Here is a 19,417-nt window from a genome sequence, read left to right on the forward strand (position 1 = left end):
TAGCTCAATTTCGTTTCTTTTTATGGCTGAGTAATATTCCATTGTATGTATGTGCCACATCTTCTTTATCCATTAATCTGTTGATGGACACTTAGGTTGCTTCCATGTCCTGGCTATTGTAAACAGAGCTGCAATGAACATTGGGGTGCATGTGTCTTTTTGAATTGTGGTTTTCTCTGGGTATATGCCCAGTAGTGGGATTGCTGGATCATATGGTAATTCTATTTTTAGTTTTTTAAGGAACCTCCATACTGTTCTCCATAGTGGCTGTATCAATTTACATTCCCACCAACAGTGCAAGAGGGTTCCCTTTTCTCCACACCCTCTCCAGCATTTACTGTTTGTAGATTTTTTGATGATGGCCATTCTGACTGGTGTGAGATGATATATCATTGTACTTTTGAATTGCATTTCTCTAATCATTAATGATGTTGAGCATTCTTTCATGTGTTTGTTGACAATCTGTATATCTTCTTTGGAGAAACGTATATTTAGGTCTTCTGCCCATTTTTGGATTGGGTTGTTTGTTTTTTTGATATTGAGCTGCATGAACTGCTTGTAAATTTTGGAGATTAATCCTTTGTCAGTTGCTTCATTTGCAAATATTTTCTCCCATTCTGAGGGCTGTTTTTTAGTCTTGTTTATGGTTTCCTTTGCTGTGCAAAAGCTTTGAAGTTTCATTAGGTCCCATTTGTTTATTTTTGTTTTTACTTCCATTTCTCTAGGAGGTGGGTCAAAAAGGATCTTGCTGTGATTTATGTCATACAGTGTTCTCCCCATGTTTTCCTCTAAGAGTTGTATAGTATCTTCCCTTACATTTAGGTCTTTAATCCATTTTGAGTTTATTTTTGTGTATGGTGTTAGGGAGTGTTCTGATTTCATTATTTTACATGTAGCTGTCCAGTTTTCCCAACACCACTTACTGAAGAGGCTGTCTTTTCTCCACTGTATATTCTTGCCTCCTTTATCAAAGATAAGGTGACCATATGTGTGTGGGTTTATCTCTGGGCTTTCTGTCCTGTTCCATTGACCTATATTTCTGTTTTTGTGCCAGTACCGTACCGTCTTGATTACTGTAGCTTTGTAGTATAGTTTGAAGTCAGGGAGTCTGATTCCTACAGCTCCGTTTTTCTTTCTCAAGATTGCTTTGGCTATTCAGGGTCTTTTGTGTTTCCATACAAATTGTGAAATATTTTTTTCTAGTTCTGTGAAAAATGCCAGTGGTAGTTTGAAAGGGATTGCATTGACTCTGTAGATTGCTTTGGGTGGTATAGTCATTTTCACAATGTTGATTCTTCCAATCCAAGAACATGGTATATGTCTCCCTCTATTTGTATCATCTTTAATTTCTTTCATCAGTGTCTTATAATTTTCTGCATACAGGTCTTTTGTCTCCTTAGGTAGGTTTATTCCTAGATATTTTATCCTTTTTGTTGCAATGGTAAATGGGAGTGTTTTCTTAATTTCACTTTTAGATTTTTCTTCATTAGTGTATAGGAATGCAAGACATTTCTGTGCATTAATTTTGTATCCTGCTACTCTACCAAATTCATTGATTAGCTCAAGTAGTTTTCTGTTGGCATCTTTAGGATTCTCTATGTATAGTATCATGTCATCTACATATTCTTTTTAAGTGAATATAAAACATTTACTGGGATAGTTCATATCTGGGCCATAAAACAACTCTCAATAAATTTAAAATAATTCAAACCATATAAAATGTTCCCGGGGCTTCCCTGGTGGCGCAGTGGTTGAGAGTCCGCCTGCCGATGCAGGAGACACGGGTTCGTGCCCCAGTCCGGGAAGACCCCACATGCCGAGGAGTGGCTGGGCCCGTGAGCCATGGCCACTAAGCCTGCGTGTCTGGAGCCTGTGCTCCACAACGGGAGAGGCCACAACAGTGAGAGGCCTGCGTACCGCAAAAAAAAAAAAAAAAAAAGTTCCCTAGTCACAATGGTATTATAAATCAATAACAGAAAGACATCTGTAAAATCCCCAAATATTTGGAAACTAAATAACAAACTGTAAAATAATCCATGAGTCTAAGGAAAAGAGAAATTAGTAAGTGGCTTGAACTGAATGGAAATGAAAAACAACATAATGGAAATTTGTGGGATGCCACTAAAGTAGGACTTAGATGGAAATTCATTGCACTAAATACCATATTAGAAAAGAAATCAGAGTTCAAATACATGATTTCAGCTTAAAAGAATAAAAATAGAAGAGGAAATAAAACCAAAGCAATCAAAAGAAAAGAGATTGTAAAAATCAGAGTGAAAAATCAATGTAAAAGAAAGGAGAAAAAATAAAGTCAATGAAACCAAAAGCTGGTGCTCTGAAATCAATAATATTGTTAAGCCTCTAGGAAAATTAGAGAGAAGATACAAATTACCAGTATCAGAAATGAGAGAAGTGACATTACTGCAAATTCTACAGATATTAAAAGGATAATATGGGAATAATATGAAGAACTTTAGGCCAATAAATTTGACAACTTAAATTAAATAGTGTTTCATTGCAGCGAACAAACTACCAAAATCTACTCACGAAGAAATACATAATCTAAATAGTATGATACTTTTAAGCAACTAAATTTGTAGTAGGAAAAAAAAAAACAAAAAAACTTTCCCATAAAGAAAGATCCAGATGGTTTCATTAGTGAATTCTATCAAATAGGTAAGGAAGAAACAGTACTAATTCTACACAAAATCTTTCAAAAAATCAAAGAGGAAATACTTCCCAATTCATTTTGAGGCCAGCATTATCTTGATATTGACAAAAGACAAAGACATTACAAAGAACTGAAAATAACACACCTTATTCCTCACGAATAAAAATGTAAACATTAACAAAATTTTAGAGTATCAAATCCAACAATATAGAAAAGGGTGACTGCATCATGATCAAGTGAGGTTTATTCCAGGAATGCAAGGCTGATTTAACATTTGAAAATCAATCAATTAAGTCACCATATTAACAGACTAAAAAAGAAAATCTCAAAAGAGAAGAAAACTAAAAAAAAATATATATACATATATACATATATATATATGATCACCTCAGTAGCTCCAGAAATAAAAATAGTCAAAACCTAACATTAATTTCTGGTAAAAAAAACCCTCAGGAAATTACGAATATAAGGGAACATATTCACTAATCAGGAGCCTCTATCAAAACCAAAACCAAAACCAAAACCAAAACCAAAACCTGCAGCTAACATCATACTTAATAGTGGTCAAATATTGAATGTTTTCTTCCTAGCATCAGGAGGAAAGCAAGGATGTCCATTCTCACCACTTCAACATTATACTGGAGGGTCTAGTTGTTGGATCTGGGATTTGCTTTTATCCTACATACATACAACCTAGTGAGTTAGTCTGTTACTGTTTTGCTGTTTTGTGGATGCTAACAGAAGACATAAGACTCCTGGTTCAGAGATAAAGGACTTTATTATTTATGGCATGGGAAGAATCATGTGCATTAGCATATTTGTGTTGGTTACCCTTTACCCCAAATCCTGCAGGGGCAATGCAAGGGGCTCAGACGGATGCTATGCCTTCAGTGGACTTATATTACAGCTAACGAACACTGAGTTTGGGGGATCCACTGCTTTTGCAGCAAGGAGTGATGTATATATTTATTATCTTGATTGTGATGATAGCTTTACTGGTGCACACATATATCAAAACATATCAGATAGTGTACTTTAAATATTTGCAACTGACTTACATCAATAAAGCTGTCAGAAAAATGAGAAAAATCTTCCATTCCAAGCACTCTAGGCCTTTCTATATCATCAATTTAACAAATATTTTTGGGCTACTACTAATGTGCTAGGCACCGTGCTGATATTGGGATTACTATGGTAAACAAAATCCTTCCTCCCATGGAGTTTATATTCTTGTAGGAGGAGACTGAAAGTAAACAATAAGAAAAACATCAGATGGTGGCTATTGTGATTAAGATAAAGAGAATTAAGTAGGGTGGCTACTTTAGATTGGGGGTGGGTAATCTCTCTGAGAAGATGATACCGATGTAGAGATATGAATATCAAGAAGGGGCCAACCACATCGAAGTGCGAGAAGAGCACCTCTGACCTTCATCATTATTTTGGCTTTCTAACTGTTCTCATTTCCCTCCAATCTCCTGTAAGCCACGCTGAATTAACTTCCCCGAAGGTTAATATGATCGTGTAATTACTGTGTTTAAAAACCTTCATTCTCTCTCTTATCTCAATTACTAAAAAGGATATTAGCTCTACATTCCAGCATTATGAGTCTTCTTGCATATGACAAAACCTACTTTTCCAGTCTTCTCACTATTCCTTTATTCTAACATGGAGAAAGCCCTGATCTTACGTATGCTTCCCTACTTTTGATCATGCTGTTTCTTCTGCTTGAAATGCCATCCTTCTCCTCAAGGATGCCATCAGTAGACATTCTTCCTATCCTTAAATGTCTGTCTCAAATATCACATTCTCCATAATATCTTTTCTGATTTTCCCAGCCAGATGTAATTTTTGTTCACAAGTCCCTCCTGTTATATTTCTCAATGGGAAAAACTCAGCTTGCTCATTTTTTTATTATATTATAGATGGTGGCATAGGGCTTTGCAGATAGGACATAATCCATAACTTCCTAGTGGACTGAATTATCTTATTTTTGTTTTACTTGAAAGCTGCATGAGAGCCAAAAAAAAAGATAAACATAAAGATAAAACAGGGACTTCCCGTGGACGTCCAGTGGTTAAGACTTTGCCTTCCAGTGCAGGGGGTGCAGGTTCAATCCCTGGTCAGGAGCTATGATCATATATGCCTCATGGCCAAAAAACCAAAACATAAGACAGAAGCAATATTGTGACAAATTCAATAAAGACTTTAAAAATGGTCCACATAGAGACTTCCCTGGTGGTGCAGTGGTTATGAATCCCCCTGCCAATGCAGGGGACATGGGTTCAATCCCTGGTCCAGGAAGATCCCACATGCCGTGGAGCAACAAAGCCCGTGTGCCACAACTACTGAGCCCACGTGCCTAGAGCCTGTGCTCCGCAACGAAAAGCCACCACAATGAGAAGCCCGCACACCTCAATGAAGAGTAGCCCCTGCTCGCTGCAACTAGATAAATCCCGCGCACAGCAACGAAGACCCAGTGCTGCCATAAATAACCAATAAATAAATAAATAAATTTATATTAAAAAAATGGTCCACATCAAAAAAATCTTTAAAAAAAAGAAAAAGATAAAACAAATAAGTGGATAGAAGTTATCTTGCCCCACAAAAACAATGATATTCCTCATAAGAGAATAATCTACTGGAAATATAATGTGTTTAGAAAAAAATAGAACGGATCTTTACAATTTCAGTGACTCTGTTAAAATCAGTTCTTTTCCAAGACAACTGGATTCTCTTTAAAACCCTCTCACTTTCCTGAGACTGGGAACAAGCTAACATAAGCAGAACCTCTGAAAATAGGGAAGAAGTCTGCTGTTATCCATCTCAACACCAACATGGGTTGAAGACACATGCCTTACAGAGGACCTTGATTAGATTCCTAAGGAGGGAGCAGGAGTGGATGGGAAATAAACAATAAAAAATCAGAAAAAGAGTGTGTTGGGATCCCCAAGATCACCCCCAGGTTTGATGGTTTGTGAGGAGGATACACAGGACTTAGCATATAGTTGAACTCACAGGTGTAGTTTATTACAGCAAAAGGATACAAAGTAAAACCAGCAAAGGAAAAAGGTGCAGAGATGAAGTCTGGAGGAAACCAGGTGTAAGCTTCTAAGAATCCTTCCTCTACCAGTGGAGTCACACAGGATGTGATTAATTCCTCCAAGAATTAACATGTATGAGAACATATGTGAAATGCTGTCTAGCAGGGATATTCACTGGAGACTCAGTTTTCAGAGTTTTTGTTGGAATTGGTGATGTAGGCAACCACTGCCTAGGATGTACCGAAATTCCAGACTCCCAGAAAGAAAGCGGGTGATCAGTATAAATAACATTGTTTGCAGAGACAATTTAGGTACAGTGAACTGCCCTTATCAGTTAGAGAACGGTGGAAACATCCCTAAAATCCAAGGCCAACCTTACAAGCAGTTTTTCTAAGGACAGTAGTCCTTTTCTGCATAGGGATATAATGAAAATATTCTTACTTTTTTAATTCAAGGATCTCACTTTCAGATTTTTCTTTTTTAGCAAATAGTATGAAATAGAGCAAAATTATGTACACTAAAATGTTCATCACAATATTGTTTAAATTAGTTAAAAAAAAAAAAACCACAAGTGTCCAAAAACTGTGGACTGGTTCAGTAAATTATAGTACAGTAGTATGAAGAAATATTAAACAGCCATTAAATATTTTTGAAGACTTTTAATAACAAAAATGACTATCCTGGAGAGTAAATCAGGATGAAAAATTATATGTACAATAATAACTCAAAAATGGGAGAAATATAGAATGAACTCTAGAAGGAAATACACTAGAATGTAATCATGATTCATTTCTGGGGGATGGCTTATATAAAATAATTTTTATTTTCCTCTTGACCTTTTCTGTACTTTCAATTTTTATTTAATGAACATGTATTTACTTTTCTAATTAGAAAACAAGTTATAATAATAAGATAATTGTGTTAAAAAGATTTTAGATAGGGCTTCCCTGGTGGCACAGTGGTTGAGAGTCCGCCTGCCGATGCAGGGGACGCGGGTTCGTGCCCCGGTCCGGGAAGATCCCACATGCCGTGGAGCGCTGGGCCCGTGAGCCATGGTCGCTGGGCCTGCGCGTCCGGAGCCTGTGCTCCGCAACGGGAGAGGCCACAACAGTGAGAGGCCCGCGTACAGCAAAAAAAAAAAAAAAAAAAAAGATTTTAGATATAATGACCTATGGATTCAAAGCAAATTTTGCTAAAATGTAAAATATTTAGCATGCACAGTAATATGAATACGATGACTAGGGAACTCTTAGGATGGCAAACGACCATTTAAAGTGCATTTTTTCTATCTGATGTGCTTCTTTCTTCAATTAGCTAACAAAAAAAGAAAAAGCAGGTAAAGTGAAGGGAGATATAAACACTAAAGAAAGCACAATGGCTAATTTTTATTTCAAGGAAGAAATGGTTCGCAAACTAGCAAATGCAAAAATAAAAATGTTATTTTTCAATGGACAGAACAAGGATGAATTTCCTAAATAACACTGAATCCCAATTTACGTACAATCTGTTAAGTATTACTAACATAAGTCACATACATTTTCATAGTTTTAAGGAGGATTAGGTAATTACTCTACAAACTTCTAGAGAAGGTGATTTCTAACATATTCAGTTACGATTCCCCTCCATTTGCTTTAATGCATCTACCCTAGTCACAGAGATACTACTCCACAGAAAGCTATTTTTATACTACCCAGCTTCTCCATCACTGTAGTAAGTAGCCATATAGAAAACAGACCACTATTGTATCCTCTTATCCCTGGAGAGATGAAATGGTTTGCAGCTTATTTTAAATCACAAAGCAATTCTTTTGTGTACTGAATTGGCCCCAGGCTACGGAGGTTGTGCAACTCACTTCCCACATGACCTCCACTTGTGGCTGCTTCCCAATCTTGTCAGAACATGAAAACCTTGAAGGCACTCCATGTGGGGGGCAGTGCTCTCTCTGTCTCTGAAATGATTCCTGGGCCAAGTTAGAAAAACCAGATTCTGAACAGCCACTGTAATGGCAAGCATACGCAGAAGGGGAAAAAAAAAAGCTCAGAATTTTTCTGGTTAGGAAGGGAAATGTGGTTAACCTAAATTGGACCTAAAGAGCAAATGAAGGCATCAAGAAGCACTCCCACTGCTTCAGTTCAACTATGCATTTTTGTTTCCGTTATAAAAAAAGAACAGCTCTTTAAATGGTTTGGCTATATTCAGAAATGTAACTGCTTAAAAAAGTTCTCAAGTGTTTGAAAGGACTGTGTTTGGGAAGGTGGTGGGGAAAGAGGGCAGATGACAAAGCATTGCTAGAGTCTTTTGAGTAAAACTTAAATTAGATAATCAAAGTCAGCAACTGGTGCTTGCTAAGTGATGGTTCATGTATGATCAACAGTCCTTCAAAGACTCTGCTGCTGCCTCTCTTCTCTTTCCCAGGAAGAAAGAGATTATATAGGACTTGGAGTCAAAAAACCTGGGTTCAGATCATGTCACTGTCAAACATGCATTAACAATTTCCAGACACTATGCTTTCTTGGCATTTGTCATCTCTGAATTTTAGGCTTTTCCTCTATAAAATGGGTACCAACAAATGTCACCCTTTTCATAGGTGATTATGTAGAAAGTATAAGCAAACTGTGAAGTGCTAAGCATTTTTATTGTTGTTGCTAGTAGGTCTGCTTGAAATATAAAAAGTACTTAACAAATATTCACAAAATTATTAATAAACTGGAGTAATTATAGTGGACAAATGATAAGAGTGAATAAGTCAAGAACCTTAAAATCAACACTAACACTTTCACTTAAAACTTAACAGATATTTAACTATAAAACATTAATATCTTATATGGAACTAAACTGAACACCTTAGAAATATCCCGGGGGGGAAACAATGCTTCAGCTGCCAGAAGAGGTCACTGTAATCATCATATATGGTAGGATCTCAGGTATGGCAGAGGCATGCTAGCATATCAGGTTTCATTAAGGTTACAGAGGCAGTGAATGAGAGGTTAAGAGCCTGAGGTCTGAAGTTCAATCTCAACTAACAAGTTGTATGACTATGGGCACATCAATCTTTTCTAAGCCTCAGTTTTCACAGATGTAAAATGGGGAGAGCAGCAGTCTCTGCTAGCAGGATTACTGTGAAGACTTTAAGGAAGAAACAGGTGAATTACTTACCACAGTGTTATTTGCTTACCTACCATCGTCTTCATCATACTATATACAAGGGGTCTTTTTATAAGTGGAACTAGACCAGGAGTCCTCCATTTTACAATCTCCTATTAACCTTCAGCCATGGTAGAGAACTATGGTATGTTTTTGTTTTGTTTTGTTTTGTTTGTTTTTTGCGGTACGCGGGCCTCTCACTGTTGTGGCCTCTCCCTTTGCGGAGCATAGGCTCCGGACGCGCAGGCTCAGCGGCCATGGCTCACGGGGCCAGCTGCTCCGCTGCATGTGGGATCTTCCCGGACCGGGGCACAAACCCGTGTCCCCTACATCGGCAGGCGGACTCTCAACCACTGTGCCACCAGGGAAGCCCTATGGTATGTTTTTGAAAAACACAGGAAAGGGGGTCTACTGTGGTCATATACCCTGCCAGGTCCCCACACAGCACTATGCTGCTTAGGTGAAGTTTGATATGCCTGCCAGGAACTATGGTTCCCTGAACCAAATGATAGCAGATGTTCAAGGTATAATTCTTCATATTTCACTAACCACTCTCTGAACCATCCAGAATCCCTGGGTTATACTTTTCAATTTTAAATTTCATATCCAAGTTGCTCATGCCCTATGTTTCACTTCGAGTAAAATTTGTCTTTCTTTTTTCACATGGAAATGTCAAAAAGCTTAAGATGTGCATACATATTTTTTTTCTAATTTGCAGTGAGTGAAATCTTGCTAATGCAGAAGCTTAAGAAGTTAGAATGAAACACTTATATAGGAGTCCCTTATAATATTTTATAACATGTTAACTGATGGTGGTGGTCAATGAAGCAATTGCTTCACATTCAATATCCTGCTGAAATGAAATAACTGCATTTTAAGGAAATAAAACGTAACCCTTTTTGAGATGTCCTGCTAAATGAGTCAAAAATCCTTAATTCTAGATCTATAAAATTAATCAAAATAATCCAACTGTGCAATCATCTTACGTCTTATCACAGAGAATTTAATAATGCAGTAAATTCTGGTTCTTGGATATAAAAGACATTCCTCCCTCATGCCCCCAGCAGTCACCTTCCTGGGACCATGTCCACTCTTTTGGGACATGGAAAGCCCCTTCTTCTGAGGAAAGGCTGGGTCCAGCCACCTCAGCGTGAGCTGCTTCTCCAGCCTGCCTGCCTTTTTGACAGTGCTACCTACCAGCCAGAAGCATCCTGGTGTCTTCTGGGCTGCTGCAGATTGAACAGACTTTGAATCCAGCCAGAGGATAAGAGGTTGTTTTAATTGGCTAAATCTGCTATGTGCAAAGCATATGACCATGAATTTGTAGCCAAAACACTAATCTAAAAAAATGTCACGAACAATTTAAACACAAAACAAGAATGATATTTTTGCTTGTCAATTCTACTTTTGCCATGAGGGTTTTTAACCTAACATTTTATAATGACTACCAAATCTTTACCTTTGCTGAAGTAGAATTTTCATGGTATACTCCTTGTACCAAATCCATAAGAGCACTTGCTAAAAGTTCCACAACCTAAAAAAGAAGAAAAAAATCAAAAGAGACAATTAAAAAAATGTATTCCTATTTTTACCTCAGAATGCTTCACAAGGCTTAGTAGCAAGGCAGTATTCTGCTTGATAGAAAAAAAAAATGGGGTTATGTGCAAAGATCCTGGCAAATGGCATTGCCCACCTGGATATTAGAGCTGTGATCCAATATTTCCGGTCATAATTCAAGCAAAAAAAAAAAAATCTTGTAAGCATAGCATTTAATATATGTGAAAATCCAGTAATAGCCATATTGAACATAAGCTTAAATTTCAGATAACTAATGAAAATTTTTTTAAAATTAATTTATTTTTGGCTGCTTTGGGTCTCCATTGCTGCGCGTGGGCTTTCTCTAGTTGCGGCTAAAGGGGGCTACTCTTCGTTGTGGTGCGTGGTCTTCTCATTGTGGTGGCTTCTCTTGTTGTGTTGCACGGGCTCTAGGTGCGCGAGCTTCAGTAGTTGTGGCACGCGGGCTCTAGGGTGCAGGCTCAGTAGTTGTGGGACATGGGCTTAGCTGCTCCACGGGATCTTCCCGGACCAGGGATCGAACTCGTGTGCCCTGCATTGGCAGGCGGATTCTTAACCACTGCGCTACCAGGGAAGTCCCTCAGATAACTAATGAAATCTTAACCCAATTTATTTGCTGAATGTTTATTTCTGTCAGGTGGATACTTTTTCAATATCCCCATTCTGGGAGGCATCACAATGCTAATTTTCATACGTAATACAGAGAGAAAAGCAACCTTTCCAACGTGTTCATTCTGTTGTACTAAAAATGCACTGTGGATATATTTGGTGTAGGGCCCCTGGGTCAAATGTACCATAAACACTGAAAATTTTTACAGAACTGTAATACTGAAATTGTATCATCAAACCTGTATTATTTTCAAGGCCCAGGCTATTAAAAAAAATCAAACAAAATCAAAAGCTTTGAACTTGTTCCAGAATGTAAAACAAGCAGAAAATAGTAAATGGTCTCTTTGGAACTACTGTACAATTTAGAGTTGTTTGCATAAACCATCTTAATTCAAGAGGATAAAACAGTGGTATTTATTATAATGTTCAGTGCAGCCATTTCAAACAAGAATTCCTCAAGGCAACCCTACCCGCTTCTTAAGAAGTCTTAGTATCTTATATACTTAACTTCCTATGTTATGCAGTCCTGTATCAGATTTCCACTCTTTGCTTCCTAAAATTTAGCTCAGTTTTGACTGAATTAAAGGATTTTGTTTCAGCTTTTATCATTCTTGTAATTGAAGACATTATTAAGCCAAAGGATACAGACCCAAACAACAAGATACTTCAATGTCAGGTACCTTGGATTTAATAAACATTTTCTTAGAGGCAAATGACATGAATTTTTAGAAAGATATGCTTTAAAATTTTAACACATAAGCATTTATCTCCAAACTTATATTTACATGCATCCTGCACAACACACACAAGGCTGCCGATATGGAAATTTTGCTGATTAAAGGGATTATTTTTTTCTAGCTCTGCAGATGGGTTAATTTGTAAGACCTATACAAAGTCTTTTTTTTTTTTTTTAATCGCATTGCCCTTTAGGTAACCAAATACTTAAGAAATATTGTAGCAATATGAGCTGCAGAGGAACTGCGAGGACAATGATCCTACAGTGTTACCAGATTTGTTGAGTTATTTAAGTGGGGAAAGAGAGAAAAATGAATGGATTTTTTCCCCCCTGAAGGTATCAGATAAGCTCTATTCCCAAATCCAGGAGGATAGAGTATTGCCAATAGGTCTATGAAAGACTGTAACTAAATGCACAGCATCAGATTGGATTACAGTTTACACAAGCAACATCCCAAGATCCCTCTGATGGCTGGACACATAATACAGATCAATCAGTCACTAAGAAATGTTATGGTTTTGAAACAGTTTGAGGTCTGAGACCAGCACTGGTAAAGTGAAGAGGGATTTACAAAAAGAAAGTCCGACACTAATTTTAACAATGGATCTGGTTTTGGATAAACAGAGTGTTCCTTTATTTCCCTGAAATTCCAGACCAGGAAGAAGCAACAAAACCTTTTTATTCTCCAATTCTTTTTCTGTTAATGCAATTAGCAAATATATGTAGATCTGTACTTACAAGTTTATAATTTATAAATGACCTGTGCTTCCAAACAGCCATCCTTGCTTAAGCAGAATACACCTCCACTGCCAACAGCAACCATCAAGGAAAAAGCTCTGGACTTCCTTAGGTTAACAAGTCCAGGAAGGCAAGAGAGTATAAAAAGCAGTCTAGCCTAGGGGAGTTGAATATGTCCCAGGCAAAAGTGACTTATCCAGCACACACTTAAATATCTCTCCACTGCCTGAAGTGTTTACTTTTAAAATTATACCAAAAAGAGATGTGTTTAAGTATTATCCTCCTTTAAAATTGCAAATATTTCTAGGAAGACCACAGGGCTAACAGCCCATACATATGTTAACAAGACCATTTAATGATCTCATCTTTTTTTTTCATCACATGGTTTACTATCACAGGCATTCACCTGTTTAGATAACTACTGTACTTAAATACAAGAAGGCACCTACCGGGACTTCCCTGGTGGCTCAGTGGTTAAGAATCCACCTGCCAATGCAGGGGACACGGGTTTGAGCGCTGGTCCAGGAAGATCCCACATGCCACGGAGCAACTAAGCCCGTGCGCCACAACTATTGAGCCTGCGCTCTAGAGCCTGTGAGCCACAACTACTGAGCCCGCACGCCACAACTACTGAAGCCCGCATGCTCTAGGGCCCACGTGCCACAACTACTGGGCCTGTGTGCTGCAACTAATGAAGCCTGCGCACCTAGAGCCCATGCTCCTCAATAAGAGAAGCCACTGCAATGAGAGAGGCCCGCGCACTGCAATGAAGAGTAGCCCCTGCTTGCCGCAACTAGAGAAAAGTCCATGTATAGCAACAAAAACCCAATGTAGCCAAAAGATAAATTAAAAAAAAAAAAAAAAAAGAAAGCACTTGCTTAATGAGCTCCTCCCTTCCCTCAGATTACTGAGGAATGATTTGTTCAAGCAACCTAAAACGGTAGCAAGGATAACGTCAGCCAGAAGAGAATCTAGAGCTCAACTGCCAGACTGTCTGAGACTAAGAGTCCCCGTCCCAGACTTTTTGGTGCTCCAGAGAAAGACCAAGGACTTCTGTTCCAAGCCCAGGGGGGCAAGCAAACACTTTCTACTAGAAAAAGTGGGGTTTAATTCAACAACAGAACACATGAAAAGACTATTTTAACCAAAATCAGAGGTCTCTGTAACACTGACTTGTTGCATCCTGAAACATTATTTCAGATTATATGACTGTCACCAACACTATTATAAAGTTTAGTTTACCTGCCTAGAGAGTAATCAAATAGGAGATGTTTCTTCATTTCTGCATTTCTGGAGGTTGTGAGAATAGCAGAATTGCTTACCTGTACATGCAAATGCAAATATGCTTTTTTCTTTGATTTGTGTCGTGTTTAACGATACAGCAATGTCATACACTATCTCCCAATCTTTTAAGTAACACCTTAGATTTCAGTGAGCCAGAAGTCGTAACCATTCACAATGTCAGTGTTATGAGCTGGTTTCTCGTGCCACCTCGTTTTTGGCTACCAGAGAGGAGGTTGCATAGGAAAGGAAGTGGACATCAAATTGCTGTTCTCAAGCAAACAATCTCTGTTACCTCTCCCATTTTAATCACTACCCTCTCATCAAAGATAAGGAATAGGTAGTATTCAGATCTGTCTGAACCTTAGCACAATTACAGATCCAATATAACTGACCTATGGAATGAATTTCTTAAATGGTTAATTTACAGGACAAATTTTACCAACTGCAAGGGAATATGTAATTGCTTCCTTCTTTATCTTTTGGCAAGGGTAACTAAAATTCAGTGATTTTTTTTAAACTGAAAAACTAAAGTGATGCATACCCTTACAAAAGATGTTGTAATTATTATATAATAAAATTATAATTATATATTAATATAATTATACATAATATAATTAATTATATATAAATATATAATATATATTAATTTTATATTATATAATTATATATTATAATTATAATAAAATTCTCAACTTAAAAATTAGAAATTGAGAGAAGTAGGAGGTGGTAATGACCAAATGGCCAAAAGACATCCTCACTTACTGCTATACAAAGATGTCTATAACATATTCTTAAGGAAACGAAAAAGAAAAGCTGGGTACAAAACAGAACAACATGATAGGTATTTTTAAAACAAAAATGAGGTCAATCTATGTGTTCATATATGCTGAGAAAAAAGTCTGAAACAGCAAAATATTGATAATAATGATAATCTGTAAGTGGTAAGATTCTAGATGTTTTTAATTAAAATTTTTTCTTCAACTTTTCTGAATTGCTTAAATGTATAACTGCTTAGTATATAATGTACTATATTTTCTCTCCTTTTATTAGCTTGCTTTCATAATCAGATAAAATAAACCTACTTCTAGGGGGTTGGGACGGGAAGAAGCATACCCTGTTTCAGTCTCAGAAAGGCTTCAAGCTAAGCTGTGTCCACAAATTGATTTATGGAATATAGCAATCAATAGTCTCTTGATTAGCAAAAATAAGATCTGTAAGTGGTGATAAGCATTCTGTGCAGAAAACTTGTGCCTTTCTCAATAAATGTGATTCAGGAGTACTGTCAGTCAGCATTTGACAGATGGAATAGACTCAACAGAGTTGTACATGCTTCACTAGTAAACCAGACCACTTCTGTTTGAGCAAAGGAGCGCCTATACTAAATTTAAAGTAAAATGCAACTAAATCTTTAGAAAAATGTTAATTATAAACTAATGTGGCCCAACTGAAACTCAAGTCAGCATAAGCTGAGTTGATGTCATGAGGTAGTACAGTTGTATTTTAATTCACTTTTAAAAGGTTGCTATGTACTTAATTTGCTTGGTATACTCAAACTGTGGAGGCTACTACAGATTTATAATCGTCTTTCAAAAACTTGCCCTGGGAAGGTTACTTTAATGACATTTTTTACTACAGTGTGGAATGAAAGGACAACGTGTGATCCATCACTCTAGTTGGGAGGCAAATGAACCCACAGCCCCTCAGTTTTTAGTACTCTTAACAGCTGCTAGCAAAGGAAACAGTCATGTGTGTGCACGCATCTGCAGTTCTGATGGCATTAATTACACACGAATCTATTGCACTCCCCCCCCCAATCCCCAGGAACAAATAGCAACGCATGAAGCAGTAGCAAAGGTAAAACACCCTTGAGGGAAAATTAATTCTAATATACATCTTGGGAGGAACAAAAGACAGATTTAGTGTAAATATGTTCTTTTCAAAGTGCTTTGGCATTTGAAGGGATATTGTCAAGATTTTTTTTTTAAGCCACAAAAACTATATTGTCAGTGAAAATATTTTACAGAAAAATACTTTTATAGATAAAGGATGCTGAATAGCCTGCTAATGGTAACCAGAGTGGTTAGCTTCACTCTTCCGTTCCTCTTCATACAAATGGAGCACAAAGTATTTGAGAGTTGCTTTTAAAGAAGGAAGATTTACCTACATTACCAAGGTGAGATAGAGAAGGACTGGTAAAGGAGTAGCGCTCTCCCATAGAGGCCAATAATATCTAACATTTGTAAAGCACTTTATCATTTACAAACTGGGTTTAAGCGCTATCTGGTTCCAGGTAGAGTCCTCAGCACCCAGCCAGAACTTCCAGGTTGGCAGCCTCCTTGGAGAAGCAACCTCTGAAGAACACGGGGAGCAGAAGCAGTGGCCAAATAAGGGGTGAATCTACTCACCCACCACCTGGGCACACACAACCCAGATGAGCCCTAATCTGCATGCTGATTAATATAAATGAGTGGCTTTAATAAGCCACTGATGAAGTCGGTGAAAGAATGGTTCTCTCCACTCCTTCCTACCAGACAAGGACCAGGTTTAATGAAGACAATGATGAAAGGTCTGTTGCAGTAAACATACCACTAACTCACAGGAGTTCTGGAAGAAGCTTCTAACTCAGCTTTTTGAAGGGAGCCTCTTCAATGCTGCCAAATATGTAAGGCCGTGCTTATTTGTGGGAGGGATGGCAATCTGTTCTAGTGAGCTGGGAACTTCTTTCTGGCTAAGGGCGAAGAGCAGAGAGAGAAATGGCACTACCAGTAGGACAGGTGCAGCAAAAACTAAGCAAATTGGTAATCTTAATTTTTAATTTAGAACAGCTGATACATTGGTTTATAAACTAACTACTGGTAACATTTGTCAAAATGGTTCACGAAAACTCAGTGAACTCCAGAAAAGTAAAATCACAGCTGATAAAACTTAAATAGTCCACAAGTTCAGGAAAATGGCTTGAGTATGAAGTGTTGAAATTTAACATTATATTGGCTGGTGCACTCATTTCAGAAACATTCGCTGATAGCCTACTATGTACCTGGCACTGTACTAATGAGACTAGTGATGGCCATATAAAGGCCATTTATTTGTCTTTGATCACCTAGAGGATTAATACACAGATGAGCTGCATGACCTTGGGCCAGCACATCACTTCTTTGGGCCTCAGTTTGCATATCTAGGTAAGAGGCATCTGTGCTTTATCAACAGTAAGCCCCATGATCAGAAACACCTAAATGTGCAGCTGCACACATTTTTTATTCATAACAATTGTAAGGAATGGTCAATTTGCCAAAAATGTGGATTCCTTTTACTAGCAATACAAAAGTAATCCAAAAAGTTGTTCACTTTTTGAATGATGGTGCATGATTCTTGGCCTTGTCACTTAACAATGAAAAATATCATTTATTTATTTAAACAATGATTAGGTTCCTGAAAAGTGGCAGATAATTTAAAATGCTGACATCAAGATGAAACTTTTCAGAAGAAATAAAGAAAAAGGAGATGCTTTCCAGTGGTTAAAAAATGGTTCTGCCAAGTACCTTGCATTGCTACAAAACTGTAAATAGTTGCTGAGGACTGCATGCTTAGTCATGAAACAAAGCAATTCTGTCTGTCATTATCATACAGCAGTCAGCTGCTTTATTTTCCACCTTCTCCAACATGAGAATTCCTGCACATGAAGTCTGTTGGACTCAGGATGGTCCACGTTAATGTGCTCTTTACTTAAGGGTACTGTTACACCATGTTTTGACTGGACTTTCTCTGAAGAGAATCATGTCTGCCATTTCAATGATCTGTACACTTTTCCCCATGTAGCCGATAACCTACATTTTGCTTTCGCTGCTTCTTCATTTGAGGGTCCTCTCAGTGATGTTAACTAAGGCTTTCCAAGTATGATTTTACTGAAAAGTTAATCCCACTTTTGAGACGTTTACAAAGTGAATCTTCAGAACACCAGAATCATAGTACAGTATTTCATGCAACTGAAAGGATGCTGCTGGCTAGAACACTGCTTAGTAGTACCAGCTTTCAAAATTTTTAAATTGTAACCCAGAGTAAGAACTATATTTTACATCATGACACAGTATATGCATACATGCATATGCACAAAAATGAGTGAAAAGTTCTATAAAACAAAAGTTTCATTATTCTTATTTTCTTTTGCATTTCACTAAAAAAAAAAGTGTTGACAGTGATTTACTAAAACGATTTCACCACCCACCAATAAACAGGATGTGATCTGTGGTTTGAACCATTATCTTACATCATGCTGATATACGTCACGTATAGCTCATACTTTGGTCAGCCATCTGAATTGCAAACAAAGTCCTCAAATTTTCGCCATGCAGTTTAAACACTGTTATTCTGAAATATATTTGTAAAGGTGTTAACTTCTTTATCACTTTATAACAAAAACATGTAAATTAACTGAGTGTAAACAGGCAGGATAAAACAGAATCATTCTTGGGTACTATGGGATATATGCTGTTAGAGTGCATATCAATCTTGTTGGTTTACATTAACTGATGTTGACTATTAGCTTCAATCTTATTAGATTCATGAAAACAAATTGGTTTAGACCACATTGGCCAAAGAGTTAAATATTTCAGGATTTTTCTGGAATTCACACATACATCTTGCAAATTCCAGGGATACCATGTCCTTTGGGTAACAGAGTTCACCTTTCAGCACAATCAGTTCCTCTTCAAATTGCCACACTGAAAAGCAGATGTTTGTAATTTACAGACATCCCAAGGTCGGCACTTCAAAGGCAGTCACAGAAATAAAAGCATGACTCATATGCATTAAAATCCATGCATCTTGTCTAAATTGTATTTCTTCCAAATACCTTAGCAGCTCTTCAAAATCTGTGATTCAATGAAATTCTAAAAATAACTGGCCCTACTAATACTGCATTCTAGAAAATTAGATAATCCATTTTCCCCTCCTTTAAAAAAATTAGGTAGTAGAAACTTGAGACTAGCTGCGTTGTCCCTTGAATCAAATAATGGATACCCTTGGGTTTGAAATTCTCAAATCTATAAAGATATACAATTGACTTTCAAACTGTTATCTCTAATGCTTAGCACATGCACACAAAAATTTTCGTTGAATTACCAGTACTCTTCTAATATTTGAATTCATTGTATAAATCTTAACTATTTAAAAATAAATTTGCACAGTTACCACTTTGTCCAAACACTATTTTCAGAAATTTACATCTGCATATCACCTTATGGCTTAAAGTATTGATAAAATAAAGCCTAAGTTTCTCATCACAAATCTGCCATAAAGATGAGTTCACTAATTTGGGGTATTACTTTATTTATTTATTTTTAAACATCTTTACTGGAGTGTAATTGCTTTACAATGGTGTGTTAGTTTCTGCTTCATAACAAAGTGAATCAGCTATGGGGCGGATATTACTTTAGATTGCTGAAATATGCATGTCAATCTTAAGATCTCTGACATTTATAAAATATTTTGGCTTCTCTATTACACCTCTGATTTTTTTTTTTTTTTTTTTTTTTTTGCGATACGCGGGCCTCTCACTGCTGTGGCCTCTCCCGCTGCGGAGCACAGCCTCCGGACACGCAGGCTCAGAGGCCATGGCTCACG

At 37.3% G+C, this 19,417-nt stretch overlaps 1 protein-coding gene across 7 annotated transcripts in view; it reads right to left on the minus strand.

The window, feature by feature from the left end:
- PDSS2 (decaprenyl diphosphate synthase subunit 2) overlaps window positions 1-19,417 on the minus strand; it is a 267,741-nt gene that overhangs the window by 81,930 nt on the left and 166,394 nt on the right. For all 7 annotated transcript variants that reach the window (XM_060283789.1, XM_060283791.1, XM_030882914.2 and 4 more), the window contains one exon: window positions 10,316-10,390. In XM_060283789.1, coding sequence (XP_060139772.1) covers window positions 10,316-10,390 — 75 coding nt within the window. The remainder of the gene's footprint in view (window positions 1-10,315; window positions 10,391-19,417) is intronic.

Source organism: Globicephala melas, chromosome 14 (assembly GCF_963455315.2).
Source record: "Globicephala melas chromosome 14, mGloMel1.2, whole genome shotgun sequence".
Classification (NCBI taxonomy): Eukaryota; Metazoa; Chordata; class Mammalia; order Artiodactyla; family Delphinidae; genus Globicephala; species Globicephala melas.